The sequence below is a fragment of the Polypterus senegalus genome, chromosome 1 (assembly GCF_016835505.1).
Source record: "Polypterus senegalus isolate Bchr_013 chromosome 1, ASM1683550v1, whole genome shotgun sequence".
Lineage (NCBI taxonomy): Eukaryota > Metazoa > Chordata > Cladistia > Polypteriformes > Polypteridae > Polypterus > Polypterus senegalus.
The window spans coordinates 85,151,506-85,179,438 of record NC_053154.1 but is presented as its reverse complement, the minus strand read 5'-3'; the positions used below and the strand labels follow the sequence as shown (position 1 = coordinate 85,179,438).

The 27,933-nt window shown below is 35.6% G+C and overlaps 1 protein-coding gene across 3 annotated transcripts in view; it reads left to right on the top strand.

Moving 5' to 3' along the window:
- The window catches only part of LOC120528501 (CREB-regulated transcription coactivator 2), a 269,051-nt gene extending 241,401 nt beyond the window's left edge, over positions 1-27,650 (top strand). For all 3 annotated transcript variants that reach the window (XM_039752689.1, XM_039752695.1, XM_039752681.1), the window contains 3 exons: positions 198-284; positions 6,786-6,984; positions 20,636-27,650. In XM_039752689.1, coding sequence (XP_039608623.1) covers positions 198-284; positions 6,786-6,984; positions 20,636-20,817 — 468 coding nt within the window. In that variant the 3' untranslated portion in view covers positions 20,818-27,650. The remainder of the gene's footprint in view (positions 1-197; positions 285-6,785; positions 6,985-20,635) is intronic.
- The last annotated feature ends 283 nt before the right edge of the window (positions 27,651-27,933 follow it).

Genomic DNA, 27,933 nt, shown 5'->3' with positions numbered 1-27,933 from the left:
ATGTACATGCTTGCTGATGTATGTGATTTCACAACTGTTTTAAACATTGGATATTTTTTCCATTAAAATGGTGAAATCTTTGGTTGCAAAATTATACTTTTGTTAAAGTGATAAAACTTTTGTTTATGCAATGTTGAAGCAAGTTCTTTTAATTTCTTACTCAAACTACTAACTAAAATGTTATCTTTTCATTGTAGGATTCTTCACTTCTGGGTTCTCTGCTTGATGATCCATACATGAATCTACAGGAGGGAGTGCCACAGGAACAGTCTTTAACTCATCAGGTGACTACTTACATATAAGTTTCACTGTCACTGCAATGTAATTTACCTTCTTTTTGACATACTGGTTCTTGTCCTGTATGTCACTGAAATATTAACCATTCTAGGAATTTACCAAGATTTGTTTGTTCACACATACCAGGGTAATTTTCTAGACTGTGTTTATATATCACCTGTTTATATTAGGTAAAGGTATGGGATCCTAAAAAATCCACAAAAGATCCATAACCACAAAGTGCAATTTTACTTATTTATTTTTGAACAATATCATTTTCAGATTTGTTTAATACATTTCAACAGAGAAGTACTTTGACAAAGACTGGTGTTTGAGTGCTGAATTTATTACATTAACATCACTGTCAATGAGAAACTCCAAAATAAATACAATACTATATAATCAATATAGAAATGGTAGATAAATGGTAGAGTTGTACCAATTGGGTTTCTGCTGGTCAGTTACAATTTCCAATTTTTATTTATTTATTTTTTTTTAATAAAAATTGTCCTGTTGGAATCTGATTGCCATTTCTATGCATTCCCATTCCTTGTGCCATGTTGCCTGTTCAGTCATAACCATATGGAATGAGCAGTATATTATTGACACAAGGTTTGACAGCTATGAGCACTCCTTGGAGAACAGTCGCAATTTTATTTCTTTTAATATTGAAACATTCTCTTTCATGTAATAGCTTTGAGAAAATTGCTATAGGAAACAATGTGCCCATTTTTATATAAATTTTAATAAATTGAAGAAACCCAACTGGTGCAACTTTAGAATTTATATCCAGATCTGGATCTTCCTCGATCTATTTTATGTTGAAGTGAATTTAATAGGTCTGAAAATGATATTATCAAAAAAGTCATGATTTTTTATATTATAATAGTGAAAAGTATTTCTTCATGCAAAAGCTTAAAAAAAAAAAACAGTATGGGAAACAATGCACTTGTTTTAATGTAAATCATCAGAAAAGAGTGCATTAGTGATGTCATTGGTCAAATATTGTTTTAGGGAAAGAACTCAAAAACCTAACTATCAACATGATGGTTAGGGGTGGGTGAGTGTGTATGTTTTAGTCCATGCCACCACATGTAGTTTTTCCTACATTGCTTTGCTACCAGGCAGGAAGCAACATGCAAATTGTAGGCACATCGCAGTTATACTGCAAAAATTAATTCACATCAGTTCAGATTGCTTGTTTGTTAATTACTTCAGCATTAATGGAGAAGTCTAAAAAAATATCAGAAAGTATCCTTTTTCATACAGTAACATAATACCTTCTTCATGCGGGATAAGTTCTGAGACCTCCTGCAGAAGGATGACTGACACCCATGGGTATAGAAGAACCCACAACACAAATGTACAAAAGTAAAATCAAACCACCATACTATATGTAACATAAGCTGTAGTTGGCATTAATCTTCACCCCTTGCACTGGAGAATAATATACACCATAAAGTAATATTGATTTAATTTTATGATAAAAAAAATAAAAGGGACAATTTACTATCCAAATTTAAAATGTAAGGGAGCTTTATGGGCCAGTCCTTGCTTGGCAGCATTTACAGATTCAAAGATCAGATAAGACGTTTTGTTAGGGGGAGAATTGACCTGAGTTTAAATGATAAGAAGAGCACCTAGGCCATTTTATGACTTTCTTGTTTCTCTGAAACTGCATTTGTACATTCCTTTGAAATGGGAGAAAATACTGACAAAAATAAAACTAGTCTTAAGTATGTGTGGTTGGGTGAAGGAGCTGAGCCTGAGCCGTTTCATTGGTGAATTGCCCAGGATAGATATAAAAGTAATGGGGAAAGCACTGAACTACATTACCTGACATTGTGTTAAGAGTATGCTATTTGAAACATCTTGTTAAGGTCTACATAATAAAGCGTATAAAAGAGAGAATAGGGTCACTCTGGGATCCTATCATGACAAAATACTCCTTTAGGAATACTTTAGAAGAGTCTTACTTTTTAATGTATTAAAAGCATACTTATTAATAGTCTTCCTTAATAAGAAAAACTACATGCATACTTAAAAAAAAAAAAATCTATCAAATCACAAATCACACCTATATTCTAGGCTGTTTTGTAGTTATTTGCTTTGCCATTTAATGCTATAGGCATCAGTGTTCAAATTTCTAGTCAGGTCAGTGTGTGTGGTTTGCACATTCTCTTTATGTCTGAATAGGTTTTGATTGTCTCTGATCATTTTTAATTTGCCAAAAGACACTGTAATTTCAGCTTTTGATACAGCAGCAGAAAAACTTTCATGATTTTCGTTTTATTTCTTAATAGTAAAGCAAACTGTAAGCAAATTCATGTCATACTACACAGAATATTGTAATCTCTTGCTTTTATCATTTTCAGAAGTGGCATATTTTCATTTTATCTGCAAGCAGACCCGAGCTTGAACATTAGAAAAAATTAGACAAGAACAGGCCATTCAACCCAACAAAGCTTTCTAGTCCTAGCCACTTAATTCTTCCAAAATAACAACTAGTCTACTTATGAAGGTCCATAAAATCCTACTGTCTACCATACTACTTGTACCTTATTCCATGGATCTCTGGTTTTCTGTGAGAAGAAATAACTTACTAATATTTGTGCGAAAATATATTCTTACCAAGTTTCCAACTCTGTCCCAGTATTCTTGTTGAACTTATTTTAAAGTAATAATATTGATCCGCTGTAATATTTCTCTTCATTATTTAAACACTTAATGTCTTCTCTTAATCTCTTTTTGCTTACAATTAAAATTGTTTTTCTCCTTTAATCTTCCCTTATAATTCATCCCCTGCAGTCCTATAGTCAGCTTAGTCACTCTTCTATGAACCTTTCCTTGCATTTGTATGTCTGTTTTTTGTAGCATGAAGACTTGAAATGTTCACAGTAATCCAAATGCAGACGTGAGAACCTGCCCTTATATATGTCATTTGTTCTAACATGGACAGTGATCCCATGGATCCACCCCTGCTCCCTCCAAAAGCCTATCCTCACTTCCAGGCAGGTCTCACGTCTGTACTCCCAGAAGGGAATACAATGTAAGACTCTCTGTCTCTGGAGCAAACCTGTACTTCAAAACCTCTGATTATTGATTCCCCAACTATCACAACCTCTCTCTTTCTGGGGACTGGTTTTGAGGTCACCCTTGGAACTCCTCATGCCTTCCTACCATCAGTTTATATAAACTCCATCCAGCTTCACAAGGACCTGAAAATAGTTTGACACTTTCAACTCTGGGATTTATGTCCCCAGACAGTATGCACCCTTTATACCTAACACTTATGTCCAAACTGACTCAACTGTCTCTGCTTATCTGGTATTGAGTCCTGATCAACCTTGGTGGGGAGGAATGAGGTTTGGACACCATGTCCATAAAAGACCCAGTTATTTACTTCCTTACATTGAAGCTGTTCACTTACACCATTTGCACTGACCCCCTCCCCCAATTAATGAACCCTTAGTCTGTCATCCACTAAATGTCATTAACTTTCCTGACTGCTAAGAACTGTTCTGTCAAACACATTTTACACACTACCTTTCTCTTGCTATGAAAACTTGCTTACTGAATATCAGCTGCAAGTTATTTACTTATTTACTTGTTCTTTTCAACCACCACATGCACTTCACCGGCACTCCTTCATAGATGCCTGTCTATGTACCGCTGTGCCACTTCTTTTTCAAGCTAGCTGCCTACCTTTTCTCAAATTAAATACTTTCTTCCTAAGGATTAACATGTATGCCATTCTTCTACAAGCGCTAATGCTTTACTGTACAAGTGCTATATAGTGCAATTTTTCCCTATCAAATTATTCTTTATATACCTTAACTTCTTCTGACTATGGAAATGCTGTTATTTTTTATTATTTGTTGTTACAACAGCAGTTATTTATTTAGGGAATTGTGGTTTTCACCAGCCGTTTTCTGCACCACCTTACAGATCCTCATTATGAATAGAAGTATTGTGTAACATTTCTAAGTGCATCTTCAAACATTCAGCTATCTTTACTGAAAAAGAGCAAAACAACCTTCTAAAGGGAAGAAAACTTTAAAACTTAACACAGTTCTCCTTATTGGCATCCAAAAAACTATGTTTTTAGAAGCAAAATTTGTGTTTTAATTAACTGTCACAAAGCAGTAACACAACTATCAATTTAACTTGCAAGGGTGACGTCATTAATTTAGTTGTGATTAACAGTGTGCTGAACTTCGAATAAGTTTAAAGTACTTCCACATGGCAGACATTGTTTAATTTGCTTTACTTGCAGACATTGATACCAAAAAGTACAGTTTGCTTGTGCAGTGTCTTACATTCCCCAGAATCACAAAACTAACTTGCTACTGGTAATCTGTTTGCTAATTTTTGACCAGTTATCTTGAGCAAAAACTTCCTGTTTGTAATCTATTACTGATAAACTGGGGCATCAGTAAGAAATGCTTGTTACTATACCTTTACTGTTGGGAAAAGCTAGATTAAGCTGAATATCCACAAGACTGGTGCTCAATACCCATCTCCCTTAGTTGATAATAAATAGGATGTGTGTGAAGGAGATGCAATGCTCCACCTGGATTAGCTCCACTATTTCAAAATCTATTCAGGTTTCAGACATCTTTAAAAATCTAATTTAAGAAAACAAAGTTTTTAGATTAGCTACATGAAAGCTTTGCAAAAGTTTGCTTTATCAACACACAAGATATATACTGTATGTGGCTGATCAAATTTAATGTAATTATTCAATATAAGAAGTTCAATGTTAAATTTGAATGCACAATGGGAGGTTTGAAACTTAAACATAGACTTCATGAGAAGGATTTAGTAGTCATGGTGTACTCATTATCAACATTCATACAGTGTACAGAAGTGATTGAGAAGGATGTTAGATTATACAGCACCAATGGGCAGAGTACAAATCAAAGGAGGTTATGCTTAAGCTGTGTAACTCACAAGCGAAGCCTCACCTGTAATGCTGTGTTGGTCTTCTTATTACATATAATAGTGCTAGAGAAAGTCAAGAGAAGAGAAACTTCACAAATTCCAGGATTGAGAGTTATAAGCTATGAGGAAAATTTTAAAGACCTTTTCTGTTTAAGCAGAGATTAAAATGTGACATAACTAAAGTGTTAAAAATTATGGAACAAATTAGTACAGCAAATACTTTTTAAAACAAATTCTTCAACAACAATATGGGAACACAATCTGAACCTTGTTAAGAGCATTTTGACAAAAGCTAGGTTATTCTTCACCCAAACATTTGTAACCACATGGAGTAAATTATTAAGTAGTGCAGTAGAGAGCAGGACTTTGAGGACCTTCAAATCTCAATTCAGTGTTATTTTGGAGAATCAAATAGGATTGGCTGGGCATTCTTGAACCAGATGTCATTTTCTTATCTAGATGATTCTATTATTTTAGTGACTGGCTCATTTGCAACAGCATCAGCCAACCATAAATAAGGACTCTTTGACACTTTGCTTTATTTGACAATTTTTCATCCTGGGAAATTCCTAGGAGTATTATCGGGCTTTGACCTGGTTAAATTCCCTAGGCAACGTTCCTGGGAATCCTGCTTTTTTGATATATCCATATGTAGGTCACATACTAATGTTTCATTGTCTTCCTATAACTTCACTACACAAAATGTGTTTTCTAGCCAGACATAAGTTATAAACTATACAGCTGCACTGGTAATTATAAGTGCCTGTGTTTCTTTTGTTGGTATCTAATATTATGAATGCAGCAGATTCCACTAAAAATGGTGATGCATTTCAGATGGATGATTAATTTATTAGCTTTTTGTAGCTACTTAGAGAAAAGTTAACCTACACTGATGGCCGTTAAAGCTGTATAAACTGAAAAAAGAGTCATAGTGGTCTGAAACCCGCAGGATGGATAGTTCATGTTAGAGAATGAGAATAAGTACAAGCATAGCACATATGCAAATGATGTGTACAAGTTACTCCACCTGGACATTCCCTCCGTGGATATAAAAGGTACCAGCAAATGGAATCTCATTGAATGACTAATGGCATGCTCCGATGAAGAACATTTATGGTATATTTTAAAATCTACACTTTTAGGCCACTGGGAGCACATACTGAAGAACAGTTATTTTAAAGAACCATTTTTTTCCAAAGGACATCAGGAAGTGATATGAGAAAGTCTTTTCATGCTATGACATATTATCATATACTAGGCTTCATTTTATTATTTATTTTCAGCTGTTTTATTAATGTTTTATTTTAAAAATGTATCATTTGTTCTATAAAGCACTTTGTTATGATGCATTCCATGGATGGGTCTAAATAAAGTAAAGTTTGATTGATAAATCTTTGTTTTCACAGTACATTAAGTAAACAAATGAAATTATTGTAATTTGGAAGCCATACTTTATATACTAATCTTTCTTGTTTTTAAGTTGAACTAAGCAAGTAAATGTCATTTAAAAACAAAAAAATATATATTTTGCACCATTGTTATCATTTTTCCATTTCTCTCATTAGCTGGAACAGTTCAACATGGTAGAAAGGCTGGCATTTCGCAACAACCATCACCAGCTCCAAAGGGATCTTACAGACCTTGCCTTTTCTCATCCTTCAGAAAGCAGCCATGGTGATCAGCATGATTCACCATTTTTTACCAAACAGAAACAGAGCTGTTTAGAAGGCCGTTTGGGAAATGTGTCCAACATTATCTACACAGGTAATTTATGTCAGTTTTTTCCTTAATTTGTATTTACCTTAGTATGTTTACAGATTTCTAAGATGTCAGTCACCGTTGTATTCATTCCATTTTTAGGGGTTTGGTACTATACATTTAATGGCCAGTGCAATATCATTTACATATGACTACATCAATCTACTATCAAATAATGTATTTTTTGAAGGTTTATGATCTCATGCAGTTCAAAAAATGGTGTGCCTGCTTTCTTTCCAAAAGTTGAACTGGAAGAATTCTGACAAATCTGAATAATTCTGACAACACTATTTGTTCATCTGTAAAACAAAGGATTCAAGTACCTTTACGTTTTTAATAATACTGCTCTTGAATAGGGCACAAAATAAGAGATTAACAGTTGTGCATATATTATTAAGTAAGTAAAACTTTTTTTTATAAAGCACCCATCACAGACAAAAGTCACAAAGCACTCAGCAATAAAATACAAAATAAAATGAAATATCAAAGCAGAATACAAAACAAGAACAATATATTAAAAAAAAAAAAGAAAAAGAAAATCCCAAATGCCTGTCTGAATAGATGCATCTTAAGTAAACACTTAAACTGTTTAATAGATTCTGCTGATCTCAATGTCAGTGTAAGACTGTTCTATAATTTGGGATCAATGGCTTGAAATGCACAATCCCAACATGTCTTTAATCTGGTACAAGGAAACGAGAGAAAATCTAACTGAGCAGATCTCAGAGCATGGCCAGAGGTGTGTTTCTGAAGGAGGTTTGTGATATATTGGAGAGCTTGACCATACAAAACTCTGTGAGTACCAGAATTTTGAACTGGGTCCTAAATTACACTCGGATCCAAAGTAGAGAGTGTGAAATTGGGGGGATGCAAGTCCTTTTGTTTGAACGTGTTAAAAGCCAAGCAGCTGCGTGTTAAAAGATAAACCAGCTTTACTTTGACAGGTAAAGAGGAAATTGTAATAATCCAGACGTGATGACATGAAAGCATTGATAAGCATTTCCATCATAGCCCTGGGAACAACAGATCTCAACTTGGATGAGTTTCTTAAATGAAAAAACAACAACGACTGAGACGCCAGACGTGTACATCATAACTCAGGGATTGATCAAATATGACACCTAAATTACGAAGGGATGAATGAAAAGAGGTGGAGATAGTAAAAAGTTTTTTGAGTAACTGCTGGGTACAGATCAGGATGGGTAAAGAATAAAAACTCATTTTCCTGGGTATTTAACTTTATGTAGTTGGCCAGCAGCCAAATATTGATCTCCTTCAGTTGACCAAAGAAGACAATTTGTGCATTTATGCAACCGTCTCCCCGCCATTTTGGAATGCAGGGCAGGTGCTGCCATTTATCGGCAACAAAAAGAATTTTTTGTGAATTTTCTATGTAATAAACTTAAGTTGTAGCATAATGAAAATTGCATAATTAGATCTGGACCACCCTATAGAAGCATAAAGTGGCTTAATTGTCTAAACCATTTTTATGTATTTTTTTCTGTTAAAATCAATATTACTTTCTATAAAAAAAACTGATAAAACAAAATAAAACAGTCTGTAATAACTTTATGACTTTTACATTATGCGTTTATTATGTTTCATTATTTTTTGTTTTATATGCTTGAGGAAGATCTAGATCATTTTAATGTCTTTAAATGACAGTCTTTGACTGATAGCTTTTGTGAGTTGGGTGTGTAAGATAGTACAAGACATTCTGAATTTTTTTCCGTAGGTACTTCTTGCATGAGATTGGACAAATATATCATTGTGTTTGTTTTTTGGGTGTGAATAAATATGATGCAAAAATCACCTAGTGTAATAGCCGTATTTATCAGTCTGTCTGTCCACATGAAAAAAGCTCATCTCCCAGTGGACAGATTTTTGATGCACTTATTGTTAGGAGTGTTCAATTTTTGTTGGGATAGCTCAAATATATAGTAGTGTGCTATACAAGGATTTAAAATTTCTAAATCTCCAATTGAACATCATTAGCAAATTTGTCTCCCTTGAAACATTCTGTGCAACTGTTTCAAATTTACCTTGAGAGAGATTACTTCATAAATATATATTTTTATTTTTATATTTTCCTCTTTTACTAGTCCAACAGCCTCTCTCAGATCCCCAGTACAAGTTAGTCAAAATGCTGGGAAGTAGCATGCACAAGCTGCTCGTATACAGTGACATGCAAATATTTGAGCAACCTTGCTTAAAATGTCTGTTACTATGTGAATAGTTAAGTGAGCAGAAGATGACCTGATCACCAAAAGGCATAAAGTTAAAGATGACAAGTTTCATTTCAGCATCTTATGCAAGATTATTGTATTGTTTTTTGGGTTTTTTTGTACAATTGTACAGTGAAAAAAGGAAAGGAGCACCAAGATATTTAAGGTCTCAGAGAACTTTTACCAAGACTGTAGCTCATTAGGGCTTTGGCTTGTTCACAGTCGTTGTTAGGAAACCCCAGGTGATGCAAAATGCAAAGCTATATAAGTTCTCTGACTCCTTAAACCTTGTCCCTACAATCAGCAGCCATTGGCTCCTCTAAGCAACTGCCTAGCACTCAGAAAAATGAAATAATTGCTGTTCACAAATTAGGACAAGGCTAAACGATGATAGTGAAACATTTTCAGGTAGTCATTTCCAGAGTTCTTAATATATATGATTACATCTTGCCTGAAGAAGGGGCCTGAGTTGCCTCGAAAGCTTGCATATTGTAATCTTTTTAGTTAGCCAATAAAATGTGCCATTTTCCTTGGCTTTTGTCAGAGTTCTTAATGTTATTAAGTAATGGCAGTTAACAGGAATAGTCAAGGTCAAGTTGATGTCTGTAAGACCAAGAAAACTTCCAGAAAGAACTGTTCAATACACAGCTAGAAAGGCAAATAAACAAACACCATGTAACTGCAAAAGACATTCAGAAAGATTTAGCAGACTCTGAAGTGGTGGTGCACTGTTCTACTTCGCAGCAACACATGAACAAATATGACCTTGATGGTAGTCAGCAGAAGAAAATATTTCCTGTGTCCCAGCCAAAAAATGCAGCACCTGAAATTTACAAATTAACATCTAACCAAGCCTGATTCGTTTTGGAAACAAGTCCTGTGGACTGATGAAGTCAAAATAGAACTTTTTGGCCATAATGTAAAAAGGTGTGTTTGTAGAAATATTGTGCTGAATTCCAGGAAAACAACACCTCTCCATCTGTTAAGCATGGGTAGGGCCTACAATAAGATAATGAACTGAAACACACCTCAAAGTCTACAATGGAAAACTTCAAGAGGCATAAACTGATGGTTTTGCCATGGCCCTCACAGTATACCGACCTAAACATCATTGAAAATCTGTGGATAGATCTCAAAAGAGCAGTGCATGTAGGGTGGCCAAAGAACCTTGCAAAATTAGAAGCCTTTTGCAAAAACAAATGGATTAAAATACATCAATTAAGAGCTTAAAGAATCTTAGCTGGCTACAAAAAGTGTTTACAAGCTGTGATACTTGCCAGAGGGGGTGTTACTAAGAATTGACCATGTTGGGTGCCCTATTAATTTTTTTTGGTATTTTGTACCTGTGAATGATGGAGATAAAATGTAATCTTACTTAAAATATTAAGGACATATGCCATATTTAACTTTATGCCTTTTGGTGATCGGTTCATCTTTTGCATGCCACTGTGTCTACTCACATCTTCTTGCTTAACACTAGAATTACCAGAGCCTACGAAAAAACTCGTAATTCCGTCCCACCTTAAACTGCTTCTTAAATCCCTTCACACCTCTCCGCCAGCGTCCTTTGTCTTCTAAATGTGCTGATAAAGAGAAGCCGGCTATTCCATCCCCCACCAATTTAGAACGTGCACGAACTTCTCTCAGCTCATGCCTTGATTGAGTATCTGGGAGTGAAGTGGAGTTTTAGAGTGGAAATAATAGATCGTTGTTTGGAACACACGCATTTCATGTCTGTTCCGTTTCTACAGTAATCTGTGTCAACACATTGTTAAAACAGAAACTTTTTTATATTCTAGTAGTAGATGACAAAATGTAGGCATAAACTATATAATGTATGAAGCCTGAAGTCCAAATAGCAAAGAAACATTTTCACAAGAATAACACAATTGCACTTTTATTCAAACATATAACTGCAGAAAGAAAAAGCCGCCTTAACATGCGACATTGGCACCAGTTTACTATAACTGACTCTGTGGTTCAATAGATAAAGCCCCCGCTTGGGAATCAAGGGGTCACAGGTTCGATCCTGCGCTCCTCCCTTTTGAGAAGTAAACTGTTCTTAGTCTTACTGTTTTAGTATAAAAACATACATTTGATTTCAGTCTGTAACAGCCGGTGCAATTTATGATCTTTGTAAAGGTTAGCTTTTTTTTTATTCACTTTTCACTCTCTCAGTCGCGTTCAGAATCAATCCATACAACCCTATCTGACACGGCTGTTTTCACTAAAGACGCGCTATAGCTCTGCAGTGTACCACGATGCATACTAACGCCCCGGTTCTGACACACAAACGCTGGCGAAGCTGCCTTCTTCGTATCTCACCGTCACTTGCTTTTCTTTTTATTCAGTTTTATTGAGTGTTCCTGCCAGTCCCGCATGTTGCTGTATGCTTTTTCTTTTGCACCCAGGACATGCAGAAGAAAGAATGGTAAAGACCAACTTCGCTATATGCAATCATCAGACACTCCTCATCTGCCCGTGCGCTCAAACACAGGAACATATATTGGTGTAAAGTATAACAAAAGTGCACTTTTATTCAAGTGCACTTTTTCCATCGCCTTTTCCTGTAAGAAGCAGTGTACACACTTCTCTCTATGCTGTGGTTTCTATTACACACCTGAAAGAAAGACAATATATGTGAAAATATAATCGCACTAATGCAATATTATTTGAAAACAAACAGCGTCAGATCGGGTGTGAATTTATGCAGGAACTGGAAATTCTCTGATGCGGGACCTTCCCCCAGGGAAGAAAGTACAGTGTCAGGTGCTCATTCAGTGTAATAGAAACCATAGCACAGAGAGGTGTGTACACGGCAACAAGTACACGTGTCGTAAATGTAGGAAGGACGGTCCTTGGGTGTGTGGGAACTGTTAATATTTGAATGTGATGATTTTATATAGCACGGAATGAAAATCTTCACTTCTTAGCATTGCACCATGCAAGATGTCGTATCAATCGCCTACTGTATCTTGCTTTCTTTTTTCTTCGGTTATACAGGTAGTTTTGAATAAAAGTGCACTTGTTTTGTTTGCGAAATGAAGTGTCTGCGTGCACTTTTCGTGGCATTACACGTGTATTTTTGAGCATGCCCGTTTGAGCAGTATAAAAGTATTGAAAAGTATAACAAAACAACGGGCAGATGGGGAGTGTCTGATGATTGCATATAGCGCCGGTTACTGGTCTTTACCATTCTTTCTTCTGCATGTCCTGGGGTGCAAAAGAAAAAGCATACAGCAACATGCGGGGACTGGCAGGAACACATTCAATAAAACTGAATAAAAAGAAAAGCAAGTGACGGTGAGATACGAAGAAGGCAGCTTCGCCAGCGTTTGTGTGTCAGAACCCTGGGTGGCGTTAGTATGCATCGTGGTACACAACAGAGCTATAGCGCGTCTTTAGTGAAAACAGCCGTGTCAGGTGGGGTTGTATGGATTGATTCTGAACGCGACTGAGAGAGTGAAAAGTGAATAAAAAAAAAAAGCTAACCTTTACAAAGATCATAAATTGCACCGCTGTTACAGACTGAAATCAAATGTATGTTTTTATACTAAAACAGTAAGACTAAGAACAGTTTACTTCTCAAAAGGGAGGAGCGCAGGATCGAACCCGTGACCCCTTGATTCCCAAGCGGGGGCTTTATCTATTGAACCACGGAGTCAGTTATAGTAAACAGGTGTCAATGTCGCATGTTAAGGCGGCTTTTTCTTTCTGCAGTTATATGTTTGAATAAAGATGCAATTGTGTTATTCTTGTGAAAATGTTTCTTTGCTATTTGGACTTCAGGCTTCATACATTATATAGTTTATGCCTACATTTTGTCATCTACTACTAGAATATAAAAAAAGTTTCTGTTTTAACAATGTGTTGACACAGATTACTGTAGAAACGGAACAGACATGAAATGCGTGTGTTCCAAACAACGATCTATTATTTCACTCTAAAACTCCACTTCACTCCCAGATACTCAATCAAGGCATGAGCTGAGAGAAGTTCGTGCACGTTCTAAATTGGTGGGGGGATGGAATAGCCGGCTTCTCTTTATCAGCACATTTAGAAGACAAAGGGCGCTGGCGGAGAGGTGTGAAGGGATTTAAGAAGCAGTTTAAGGTGGGACGGAATTACGAGTTTTTTCGTAGGCTCTGGTAATTCTAGTGTTAAGGTAAATTAATTGTAAACATGAAAAAATATCATGTAGATATGATTAGAAGAGAAAAGTAATTATATAAGGGTTTGTCTATAAGCATCTTCTTCTTCTTCTTCTATTTCTTCTTTTGGCTGTTCCCGTTAGGGTCACCACAGCAGATCCATGTCTTCCTGTCCTCTGCAATTATGTAAGGGTTTGTCTTTAAGCATCTTCTTCTTTTTCGTCTTTCAGCTGTTCCAGTTAGGGGTAGCCAAAGCGGATCTGTATCTTCCTGTCCTCTGCATTTTGCTCTGTCGCCCCCACCACGTGCATGTCCTCACTTTATGACATCCATAAACCTCCTCTTAATCCTTCCTGTTTTCCTCCCCCCCCAGAGTACAAACACAATGAAACATAGAGTAAATGCAAAAGTACAAATATAAATAAGCTACACAAAACACTTCTTTTCCAAAGGGCCTTTGTTACACATAAGTTTTGTCTTATGTAAATCGATGGGGAGAGCCCTCCCCTTAACTCTTTTTCAAATGTATTCCAGATATAACATTTCTTGGTCCATTCTGTTTTCAATAAAGAGCTAGCCATGCTCTGTCTCAGGTGTCATGAGCAAAGAAATGCTTAGTTCCCAGATAACTAGCTTTAAAAATAATTTTCTTGGATGGCATATGTTCAGTGATGGATAAAAAAGAAGGAATTTTATTAATGTACTCTAAATTTTGTTCCTTATTCCTAATGCTTTTGGGATAGGCTACAGCTTTGTAACATTTTTTTTAGTCATGTTTATACAAGACAATATGTAATTTGCCTTGTCATCTGCACTTAGTAACAGACTAAAATAAAAAAACACATAGAAACAAAATGATTTAAAAGTTAATGTGAAAATTTTGAAATTTTGAAGCCATTTAAAAATAAATACTTCACTGTCTACTTCTAACAGTTTGCTATATACTCATTACATTTTTATTATTTATGATATTAAAAAGCCAAGTGGCACTAGGAAGAAAGAAATTCTTTAGTAGTTCATGTGTGTTTTTAAAAACAACTATCTTCCTGGTTTAATGAAGTTGAGTTCTGTGTGTAATGGGTGGTTGTCATAAGCTGAGATCAGTTCCAGTTTCTTCACCATCATCCTCTTACACACAATTACTAAATCAGATACATCCAATAATTTTGCCAGCAGATTGTAACCTTTGGAAGTATTTTAAAATTTTGATTTGTGAGACCACTAAACCAGGCACAGTAATTTGCCAAAAAGGAGGTCCTAAATTGTACTGTTTACCACTGTAGGGTAGCAAGTACAAATGTAGCAAGTGCCACTGAGCCCCAAACACAACTGACATGAACAATCACAGGTTCAAATATAGTGATTTTTACTTTGTTGTGATACCCTACATAGCACTATATTTTCAGGGATGGTGTAACCTTCATCTTTCTTCTATTCCTCTCAACTTCTCTTCCTCCTCACAACTGTTGTCTGCTGCCTCCTGACTCTGATATCCTGAGGTGAGACAGAGGGCTCTTTTTAAGCCAGATCCTGGAAGTAACTCCTAACCCCCCTTATCTTTCCATCCTTATAGTCTCCCATCCAAGGAAGGTATTACCATTCTTTCTGGACAGGATTCCGGAGAATCCTCTATGGCACTTAGTGTCCTGAATAGAAGGAAGATCAGTGCCAAATTCACTACCCTCTGCAGGGCTTTACAGTTTTGAGCTCAACAAGTGTTGTACCAGGATTTGATGAGGATGGACTTAACTGTGCCCATGTAGAAGTTTATGAAAACAAATGGAGAAATGTGAGCTGTTGTCAAATGTTTGAGGGAGTAGAGGTGCCTTTAAGCCTTTTTGACAATAGACGGAATGTTTTGTGCCCACTTCAATTCATCAGTGATGTGAACTCCAAAATTTCAAGAGCATCCCCTGCAATGCAGAAGAAAGTGTCTGATACCTTTTGTTTTCTGGAGCCTATGATCAGCCACCTGTCTTCTTAACGCTTAAAAAAATCCATCTATTTCAGTATCTGTGTCAGAGTTGTTATTCTTTTAAACCATGTCTTAGTAAAGCAGATTAGACAGCTTTCATGGAACTCATGGAGCTATTACACAGGTGTTCTCAATTGTTCCAGTTTATATCATAACAACATTGTGTTTGTAAATAATGTTTGTTGGCAGTGGTGACTTAAAATTTCCCAGCTCCGACCTCAGTTGTATTCAAATTCAAAACTCTTTCTTTGCTGTTGAGGTTTCATACCTTTTAATACATGCAGGATGGTAGCAGTACATGGGAAATTGCTAATGCTTTAGGTAGTTCCATTGATAGTAGTACATCCTGGTTATAGGTATACAGTGCTGGCCACCCACCTGGAATAGGCAGAGTGTAAATGTCCCAATGGTTCAAAAGGCAACAACAATCAAAATACGAAACATTTACAAATGTAGAATTTTGCAGGATAAAGCAACTGACAGAATGATTGACAGGTAACAGAAAGAAAAGAAACAATAAAAAAGTATAAATATAGGCCTGAAATCACAAAAAGATGCACAGAGAGATGTCTGCTTCAGTGCATTGACTAGGTAAGGTCATGCGAACAGAACCTGGCAAAGGACAAAGTAGATATACAATATGAACATATCGATATTTAGTTTTTATTGCAATACAGTGTAATTTATACTTTTGTTTGATAAGGACTCTCTTTTTTTCTTAGGAAACTGCATTCCTTTAATGTGGCTAGTGACATCCTTTACATTTTCTGTGATAGTGTAGTTTTCTATGCTGGACCAGTGCTTCTTTTGGGAGAGCAGGACACGATGCCAGTGAATGTAAACGGATTGATGTTGCTAGCAATAAAGTGATTGAGGAAGATTATGATGAAAACACTACATAAAATGAGACTTAAGATGCAGACAAGACATCAGATCATGAATCTGAATAGCAGGGAGAGTTCAGGTGGAAAATTACTTATTTTAAATCAAACTCCTATTCAGAGCATTTACTCTTAAGCCAACAACTTGTAGAAAATACAATGGCCTTGTATCTGTAAAGAATAGGGTGGACGGTAATGAATCGGGTGAGCTGGCGGCAGCTGGTGCAACACCCAGAAATAAATATTACGAATGGTGTGCTGCCTATAATAATCAAGGGCAAGGTTAACTGTATTTGTTATTTGAGAATACATATACACACACATACACACACACACCATTGCACCGCTGAATGAAATTATGTCTCCCGGCCCAATTATGTGCAAGAATAGACAACAAAGATAAACTAGAATAACAAAATAAGATTTAAAAAACAAAGAATCACCAAAATATTGCACAGATAATAATAATTCTTTGCATTTATATAGCGCTTTTCTCAGTACTCAAAGCGCTCAGCGATTGCAGGTTAAGGGCCTTGCTCAAGGGCCCAACAGTGCTGAGTCCCTTTTGGCATTTACGGGATTCAAACCAGCAACTTTCCAATTTCCATTGCAGATCCCTAGCCTCAGAGCCACCACTCCGATGAGTTACTTATTGCAGTTTACTAACAAGCTACTATTTTCTTATCAGACAGATCATTATGTAAGAGTCTTTTGTCTTGTAGTTCGAATCTTTAATGAAATCTGGCAGTTCTGCACTGTATAATTCTGGAGTGCTTGCCAGAGGACAGAAGGGAAAACGAATCATTTTGGGCTTAAGTGTGGTCTCTGATAATGTTGTTGGCCCTTATTTGGCAGTGTTTACTCTAAAATCCCTGTATGGGAGGGCGAGATGTCCCAGTGATTTTCTCAGTCACTGTCACCACTCTCTGCACGGAAATCTGGTATGAGGTATTATAATCCCAATATCAGACAGAGATGCAGGACATCAATATACTCTCTATACTCCCTCTGTAGGAAGTGATGAGGGTGGAAGGGACGAGGCAACTCCTTTACATTTGCCAAAGGAAGTGCAGTCGCTTCTGTCCTCTCTTGACTAGGGAGGAGGTGTGTTAGGTCCTGGAGAGATCATTTGTTATCTCCACTCCCGGGAACTTTGTGCTTCTGGCTGATTCCACATTGGAGCCTTTGGCAGAGAAAGGAAGGTGGGCGGCAAGCAGGAATGAGGGAAGTACTGGTCTATTGTGGTCCTAACTTGAGTGCTGCATTTTTGGTTAAAAATGGACTCTCTTGCACTGCTTACATTTCCTCTGTGTTCAGTCAGTGATAAGAGGAAGCTCCACTGCTTCTCAAAGTAGAGGTGGCTATGGTATGAACAGTATTAGAAATGGTATGGGACAATATTAGAAATGTTTATGTATTATAGTTATAACTTCTGGATTTGTGGCTCAGACAGTCATGTGCAGTACAGCCATGTTAGGGGTGCAAGAAAAAAGAAACAGTGTATTTACAAATGTTGTCAGTAATATTAACCATTTCCACAAAATCCAATAAGTAATGAATTTCTCTGCATATTTTTTTTCTCTTACTGGTCAATGTGCTTCTGTCTTTTGATGTTTTTCCTTGTTTTCTTCCTACATCTGCTGTTTCTCTGGATACTTCAAACATCAATGGGTGTAGGGATTCTGTGAAAAAACCCACACTATTTGAGTATTTTCTTCAAGAAACAAAAGCCAACATATGTATTAGGTAGGGCAAAGTAGCAGAAGGACTGGTATGGTACAGTTTTTCAGTTGAAGGGTTGCAAATCTCCTTAGCCGATCAGTTGTTTTTAATTCATCATTCTCCATTGAAGTTATTAAGAGTTCCTATTAAAAGTCAGTGTGCAAATGGGTAACCAGTCCTTAGTATTCATTAATGTATCCGCACCCACACATGGAAGAATTAGAGGGTTTTCTTTTTTTCTTTCTAACTCAACATAGTTTGCTGGTTCAATACCGTGGGCGAGGGCACTGTATAAACAGCTTGAGACTTGAATTGTACTGAGGATGACGGATTAGACATAAATGGCTCTGAAACTCATCCTGGATTGATCAGTACATTTCAGTAGGTGGTACAGAAACATGAATTAGTAGATGTGTGGAGAAGTTTGCATTGTGGGACCAGACAATATACCTGGTTGTGTATGTTCCTGGGTTCAGTGCAAATGGTAAGACTGGGGTTTATGGGGTTGGATCAATTGTTCCCACTAGTTTTCCCAGTCATAGCTTAGTTTGTTTAAAGATCTCTGTTTCAATGAAAGCCAATTTTATATCTTATTGGCACATGAACTGCAGACTACTGAAAGATTCAACAGCAATTTCTTGTACTTGCAGTAGTGGTGGAAAATGTCTAAAATTCAAATTAAGATGTTCTGTCAGTAGTATCCCACTCACTCTACCCAACATATCACAGGGGCAGTTAAAAAGTAAGAAGATGGCATTGTCTCCATTCATACAGCGATAGAGGTGGGCTTCAATGCTGCTATTTTTGAAAGTTATCAGCTCAAAAAGACTTTACTAATAATCCTAATGAATACATAATTACAAGGCCCTGTGATGTAATCAAGATTTTAAAATTTTACCTACATCAGTGCCTTTACGTGCTACTTTTTTGCTCTAGAAAAAAAGACTGGTAAATCTAATTATTCACTGTTTAAAAATTGACCATTGAAAGGAGCCGCACAATACTGTTTCAGAGACTTTGCTTTGTGATTTTATCAGTATTTGTTCTGGGCTGAAGAAACTGAATTATCACCTAGAATGGACTACTTCTATCAGGATTAGAGATGTCTCAAAAACTGATTCTTCGATACTACAATTCTGAAAATGTAATGGTAACAAGTTTTTTATAGTACCGATAGAACCAAGAAAGTCTGAACTGCATTCATAAATATAAAATAAATAATGTTTTAAAGTGTTGTTTTTCAGAATCTGTTAGTCTCGATTTCTTATTAATTCAAAAAAGAATTTACCAAGGTTAATAATTTGAGAAGAGCAAAAATATTGGAAAACTGCACTTGATTTAGCACCTGAGAAGTGAAATGAGATTGGGATTTATAGTGCGCAAGGTGTTACATGGAGCCATTTCTACAGTTTTATTTTTACCATCTGTTATGGGTTCTGCTACATCCAACACGTGTCCTTTCTGTTCTCAAAAGGAAACCTTTTCATTTTTTACATGGTGCTTTAGATTAAACACCCTTATGTATTTCTTTTTTTAATTGATCTGGAGTTTTCCAAGAATACATTTGTTTTGTGAGGCAGAATTTCTCAAAAAATCAAGAATAACAGTCTGATTGTCATTTTTAGGCTAAATTAGCTGTTTTTTAAATGGATTTAAACTGCCTCAGCAATGAACAGTGCAATAAGCCTTTATACATTGATCAAGTTGGGGTAGTGATGGTTCTGGAAAAAAAGTCCAAATTCTGGTCAAATGACTTCTAGCTAGAAAACAATAATTGTGACAAATAATCAGCAACAACAGGGTGTGGTAGCTGCTGCGTTCATAATTTTGCTCAAATATACAGCTTCTGTGAAATAAATAGTAAACTTGAATATGTACCCCTTCTTCAAAGTTTTTTCCCTCTGTTACTACTAGAGGTTCTTGCCATTTCTAGGCCTTCTGTTGTAATCTTTTTTTTGTTTCTGTCTGCAAGTTAACATTTTAAAAATTACCTTCTTCTACAGCTCATATAGTATTAATATTTATTATAATATATATAATATTTCAAGTGTAACCTAAAACATTTTTATATGTGTGTATATATAATACCGTGAAAAAAGTCTTCCCCTCCCCGAAAAACAATAGAAGATGTTTTACTTACAGGGGCAGTAAGTATTTATTCTAATGTAATATTGATACAATGAAAACATAAAATCATTTCTGGTGTTATTTTAAAAATTCTCTTTGGGTCAATGCTGTATCAGTTTTTTCAAGTAGTACTGTAGTAAATTCTCACATGTTTCCTGAAAGATTTGCCATCATTCTTCTTTTGAATTTTTGTTTTGTCCACTGTCCCTTGTGATCCCACATAGTACAAAATAATTTTCTTTTTAACTGTTAGTCTTTCTGTAAATATAACACATAATCATATGCTTCTCTCCATAAATCACAGTACTGTACTGATGATTGGTTATATTTGCTGTACACTGTAGCCTGTTTAAACTTCATTATGGAGATTTGGGACAGTTTATAAATTGTTAATGAAAGACCACAAAATGAATTTACAGTAAATACTAATTTCATGACAATATGTTCTTAGTCACTTTTTATTCTCTGCTATAATATATTTTTCCAGTGGAACTGATGTATCATATATACTATTGTATTGTTTTATTGTTCATTTTATTTGTCATTTTAGCTAAATTTTTCTGTCTTTTATTCAAGGTGACTCTCCTCCTGGATTATCAAAGGAGATCACAAGTGCCTTGGCAAGTGTACCCGGATTTGAAGGGGTCACTTTCCCACTGGATGAGGATTTGGAGGGATTCAGCATGCTGTCTGATGCTGACCTTATGCTTTCTGACACTTCTGTTGAGGACTCGCTCCGTTCTGACCGGCTCAAGTGAGAGTTACAGGAAAATGGTGGTGGGAAGACTGAAGTCTACACTCAATTCGAAGAAATGGGTTCAAGAACCATTAGTGAGAATTGGCTATGCTGCCAGAAGGTTTTGTATTCTTAGATTTGAGTGTCATTTGTGGCCTTGTTTCCATGTTTAGTACATCCCCTCAAAGTATTCTGTTATAGCTCATTTAAGAGTGTGCTCTAAATGATTACCCTCAAACCCTCCCACCACTTCTGTCTCATAATGCCTGCTATGTAGGCAGATATCTACAGATCCTAGGGCTCAAATACCACTGTTGTCATTGAGTAGATCATACATTGAGCAAATAGTCACAGCCACAAGAATGGGATCAGCATAGTCAAATTGACCAATGAATAAGGAACTTGGTTTCAGTGTGCAATGTTGGTGACATGGAAAGGCTTACCAGATGGATATCTAATGTGCAGTGCAGCGTGGCAGCTGGTCTGTTTTTCTGGGAAAGCTCAATGTACTGCATCTTGGAATACATGACTGGCTCACTGGATTTGCAGTGTAACTGAAAAGAGGAGGAGTTTTAATGATTTTGATTTAAAGAAATGCAGACAACACAGTAAGGCAATGTTTTTTTGTGGTTGCTTCTTATGGTAGAATTGAAAGGATTTGTAAATTAAAACTGAGCTATGGAGAGATTAGCAGCTCTTTGAAAGTAGCACAGAGTATTGAACACTGCAACAGAGAAGAGTGCTAATGTAGCTGCAGTGCAGTAGTAAAGAGTTCAAGATGTAACCCACATAGTAAATGGTTCAACCATTTAATTTCTGTCAAGCCTCAAATGTCTGAAAGCACAAAAAGCAGGAGTGTTAAACTGGGTGCCTTTAGATTTCACGAGTAGCTCAGGGAGTAGAACAGAAAGAGCTCCGTTGTCAAATTTGAATAAGGGTTCCCTTCATTCCTGTTAATATGGTCATGTCACCATCTATCCTAAAGGGCTTCCCATGTTTACATATCCCAATATGGCTTGACAGCAGGGAATATGTCAGTTACTGTAAATCCCACCCCCAACCCCCAGATTGTGCCTCTGAATTTACAGAACAAAGTGTCTTATAGTTGCACTGTATACATTCCTCCACTTTACCACTAGAGGGCAAAATTTAGCTGCAAAAGGTGAAGGCCTATTCAAGTAGATTGTCATTGTGTTTTTAATTTATTTTTAGTACAATTGTGGCTGGCATGAAATTGTATGTTTTTAATACTTAATTAAATCTTCCTCTGAAGCTGTTGCTGTAGCAATGTTTAATGGCGGTCTAGCATTGTTCCCTCTTGGGTGGGTTATTCTAAATGGGGGAAAAAAACAGGCAGTGTTTGAAGAAATGCGTCGAGATGGTAGTATGTGAGGTTAACATACTGTACAAGCACAGGCATGTCAAGATTCAGAAGGGGAGATCCCCCAATGCAGCGCTTTCCAGCAACTTAGGTCACTATGTTCAAGTAGAGAGCCATGCTGCTAACACTTCCTCAGTTCTCTAAAGCCACAGTGACCCTTGCTCTAAAAGATAATGAAGACCAAAAAGTACTAGTTTGTCATTAGTCCTCATCTAAATAAAGACAGTGAAACAGCCAAAAAGTAAAGTGGTAAAAAAAGAAACAAAGAAGTTTAACATTGAATAAAAAGATCATGTCTTCACGACTTACTCAGTATCTTTGATTTATTCTTATGAATTCTGCCAGCGTTCATGATTTTAGTGGCCTTCTAGAATTATAACTTATTTTTCTCTATAAAGAAATGTAAAAAGAGTGCCTGATGTGCCAATTTGGATGTATAGATCAAACATAGCAGAATTATTGCTATAATAACTCAGAACCAGCTCAGTGTCATCTTATTACATAATAATCTTACATGCTGCTTTGATAGTCCAGCTTTCTGATATATTGCTACAACAAGCAGTTGCAGGCAAGATTCCAATTTTTAGTGTGTGTCATTAGCAGACATTGAGCCAATAAATAACAAAATTAGCCATCTGTCTGTAAATACTTCTGTCATGCCAAGCATAGGTTTCTGTTGTTAATGACTCGCAATGTTTTTGGTTTTTTTTCCATTGTCATATGGGGTTCCGTTTTAAAACCTTTTAAATTTTTTGTACTTCTTTTAAATGTGATATTTCTTCATTTTGTATATAGCAATTTGCTAACGGTTCATTTTAATGTATTGTTATAGAGCTAATGGGAAAGAAACTTCACCTGTAAATAGTTCATAATAGCCATATGCTCTTCTTTAAACCTAACATAAGGTAACTCAAGATTTTTTTTAATGACAGAGTGTGTATGTTCTCTCATTTTTCAAATGGAAACAATGGAAAATAGCACTGTTTATTTTACAGATAAAAAATGAAAAAAGCACTTGTAACTTTGAAAGGCTTACTATATTACTTACTTAATGTTTGTAGCTGACTGTCCGTGAAACCCATCCCATTTTCCTTCTTTTAAACATGCATCATCTTAATGTTGTTTCTTTATTGGTAATATCTATTGTGCAGTTCACTTTGTGTATTAATTTGATATTAACATTTAATGGTTATTGACACTGGATTTTATTTTAGCCAGGCTCCATTTGGTTTATTTGCTTTGAAAGTTGCATCAGTTTGCTAATTGTTCTTCTCACTGAAAGCACGCTATATAATTGTGGAGTGAGCAGAGCTTTGTATTATGAATTTTATTTACGTAAGTTCAGGTCCTGTACAGTAGAGCACTTTTTATGACATAATATGTGCAACTCTCTGTAGATTTACTTAGTTGTGTGGTCTTACAATAACCTGATCATTTACTTATCTTGTCACTGTCAGCTCTGCCTTTAGTGAGAATGCTATTGTCAAGTACTGGATGGAACCAAAAGTGTAATTCATATTTACAAAGAAAATAAGGGCTTGTGTGTTCTATTCATCCAACCTTTTTTTTAAAACCTGTTAATTCAGAGTAGTGTTGCAAGGAAGCAGAATCTTTTCCAGCACCAAAGCAGGAAACAGCCCTATGTGGGATATCATTATATAGCAGTGTTTGTCCCCAAATATAAGTCATTTAGACATTACAGCTGACCTGGCCTCTTATCTTTGAAATGTAAAAAGGACCCAAATCACCTGACGGAAACCTAACCATAAGTAACCACAGCTAGTAATCAAATGTGGAGCCAGAGCTCTTTGGAGCCCCAGTTCTACCACTAAGCAACACTGCCTTGTCCAGTTCACACTGAATGATTTTAAATCAACTAAACAAGCGTACGTTTTCCTCATATGCCTTTTAGGGTAGCCTTTTTCATTTTGTTAATTCCTTACTTATTAAACTGGGCATTGTTAAGGTCCTTAAGTTCCAACTCCATTTTTTTAAATAACTTGGATAAGTTAAAATAAAGAGAATTATGTATGTAGTTTTCTATCAATGTTCCAAAAATAGGACAATAATAAAGTTTTACCATAATGCATTCAGCTGAAATGGCTTTCTTAGTTAAGCTTCAGATTATTAAACAAAAAAAAAAAAACCTTATCCAGTCCTTTAATATGATCCAGTTCAAAATTAAAAATGTGTACCTCTTTTAAAACTGTCTCCATTCACTTGCAAAGAACTGACTTCACCATTTTTATCCTAAAGCATTCACAGGTTTATTAGGGGGAGATATAACCTGCTGATTTCCTGGTATAGTTTAAATGGTAAAAAAAAGGATTTGTAAATTACTTAGACTGTGATGAAGGTTGTTTTCTAAAACTTTATTACACCAGACTTGATGTAGATCTACAGTGGGAGCCTCTTTTCTTTTCCAAAGATTTTGCCTAAAGTTTAACAGCCATCATTTAATCCAGGTTTAGTAATGGCCTGAATTACTTGGTTTAGAAAACACATAAGATTAATTTAATGCAGTGCCACTTTAAAATTAGTGCCTTTTTAGCATGTCAAACCCAGTTTTAGTATTAAATAGAGAATAACGGGAAAATGAAGAGAAAAACATTACTAGTACTTTAATATTTAATGCATCATTATAAGTGTTTTGTTAAGTTCACTAATGAACTGTTTAAAAGTTTGTTTATTTGATATCATATTTCAGAGGATCTGCTCCATAGTCGTGTGAATCACTTTTTTTCTCCAAATTATATATTTTAGTTAATAGTATGGTAAATTTAATACAATGAAAAAGTTTTGAAATTGCATACTCAGGTTCTGAAATTCTTCCCATAGTTTGTCAGATAAACATTTCTCATGCCCCTGCTTTTCAGTTTGAATTTGTTCACTTTGTTCAGCCGTCTTTTGGGTGCCAGCAATAACAAAAAGTTACCTGAAATGAGTAAGTCAGTGCCTGGATGTACATGAGGGATACGTAATGTTTCAAGATACACTTTCCCGGATTTTCTTTAGATGGTACTGCTAATTGTTAGTGGCATTTGAATGCAGATCTTTGCTTTCACAGTAAGTTTTCTAAGCTTTCTGACAAAAATCAAAATGCCATCACAAAGGTTAAATGTATTATTCAATTAATGTTATTATTAAATAAACGTTTTAAAGGCTAGACAATCATAAACACCTCTAGCGCCTTTTCACAATCTTAGAAATAGTTGTTTGAGACCTGTAAATGTTTTCAGTCCAATTCCAAATAAACTTTTGTATGTATTCTTTTGTACAGTAAAATGGAAGTGCACACAAAACCCCAAATTTCATATATATATTTTTTTTTTTATCCTTGAGAAATGTCTATGGGATGATAGTAATCAGTATGTTTTAGTTTCAGCCTGGTATTCTTGTTCTTTGCCGTTTTTACATGAGGCCTGAACTTTTTGTAATTCAAGTTAGCACACTGTACTTAGAACGTTAAAATTTCCACACATCATTTTCAGACTCCTTTCAGTAAAGTAAACCCTTGCAGTGTTGTTTATGTAACTGCTAGCAAATAAGGAAATGTTTTTTATTGATGCTGTTATAGTTTTATGATATAAAGTGAACTCCATTTCAAATAATGTTGAAAGGTTAATCTTCGTAATAATGTCATGCTGCAGTGAATTTCCACAGGATTATATAGGATGTTGGTGGAAAATTAAGTCCAGTAAGTTGGACTGTGTGGTTGCAGGGCACAATGTGTTGCTTCTTCTACAACAGCATGCTTGTGGAAACATTCTGAATTCCTGAAAATAAAGATATTATAGGTGACTGTTGTATGAAACAGAGTGGTATGCATCAGTAAACAAATTGTAAGCACAAAGAGAAGTATAGTAATCTTTATTTTAAATCACTTCTTTCAGTTAGCCACCAGCGAGTTGTGTTCATTACACATCTATGCATAGTAACCTATTTGATAAATATTGTATCTCTCCATATAAGGGGGTCATGTGAACTGAGAAAATCTACACAACATGTGACAATTACATAGCAGGACTGACCATTCATAATACCTTGCAAGATGTGCCAGATGTTGTGCTGATTTGCTGTTTTGTTTTTCAACTTTATTTCTCGGATTTAACAGAACAAAGATTACGCCCTCTAGTTTATTTTCCTGGTTGATTTAATGTTTTACATTAACTTAAACATTCTTCTATGGACAAAGGAGAGGCCATACTCCATGTGGAAAAGTCACATGAAAAATGGAGAGAATACACAGCAAGTTGACAGCCCTGTTGGGAATTAAATTAGAGACCAAACTTTAAGAAAAAAAAAAATAAAACAAAGAGAAGAAGGAGAGAAGTCATTTCTGCTTTAATGCCATCAGGTTGCAGGTTCATAGCTAAACATCTCAACACAAACTCACAGCATGTACTTAAGGAGCAGAGACAGATACAGTTTACGTCATGCCAAATGTCTAATGTGGCGTTAAAATTGTTATTTAATTTTATGGTCAATAAGCCAAATGCTGTTGGACTGTGGTAAAATGCAAAACCCAGCTGTAGTGCAGTCATACACTTTTGGGACAAATGGCAGAAGCCAAGCCAAGGCTTAAACTTATTTCCATATTTTAAATTTGTGCATGCAACTTCAGGAAGTGACATGAGATTTATTTAAGTTCAAGATATATGTACACAAGACTTGTTTGTTCTGCCAGTAACAATAAATCTTTAAAGGAAAATTAATAAAGCAAAAAAGTGCATGCAAATTCATATGGATACATACCAAAATGAATTAACTTTGGATTATTTTATAAATTAACTTTGCTTGTGTCCAACAAACACAAATACTCTGTTCTGTTCAAATTGCGTATTTCTGCTTTTGAAGGCCTGTTTGTCTCCTGTCTAGGTTTTGACATTCTTTGTTACTGTGCCAACAAGAAATTGTAAGCAAAAGTAGTAGTTACATTTCAAACATTTTTTCAAATTTAACATATATTCTGTGTTCCTGATCTAAAAGTCCTTACAAGTTCACAATAGTTTATCTTACCGAACAATATGGCTTGAATGTGTTGATAGGAGATTTTGCCATTCTGCGTAAAGTGTGCTAAAACAGAATCACTGATGTTACACTTAAAGGTTTCAGACCTGGCTTATAAAATACTGAAATGTTGTGCAACGCACATGACAAACCCAAAGACATTTCTCAGGGTCAGAGAGCAGATGTGAAGTTTTGCTTTTTTTTTATTTGCTTAAACCATTCTTTTAAATGTGATGGAGTCCAGTCTAGGGTCTTCTGTCTTGTTGCAGTGTCTAAGTGAGAAACATGTTTTCATGTATAACTGCATTGTTTTCTGTGCTTGTTAACTGTTACTATAAATGTTTGTTCATTTACAATTTTATGTTTTTTTTCTGGTAATATTTTTCTTTTGTTTCCTAATTAAATTGCATATGTGTACAGCATCAACAATGGGATGGGAAATGGGGAATGATTGGGGTTCAGAATGTACAAATGTGGTTCTTTATATATTGTTAAATATTTCATAGATGGTATATGGAAATGTTGTTTTCCTTTTTTTTTATTAAAATATTTTAAATAAAATCCACCTTTTCACTGTATCAAAGTAATTGTTTTATTTTATTACTGTATTGAGGACTGTATAAAGCAATGTTTATTTACTCCCACAGCTCAAAGTTCCTGTCAGGGTGGCCAACAAAGTACCAGCACTTGACTGAACTCCTGTGTTCATTTTTAGCACTTTGTGACATTCAAATAATTAAAAGGGTG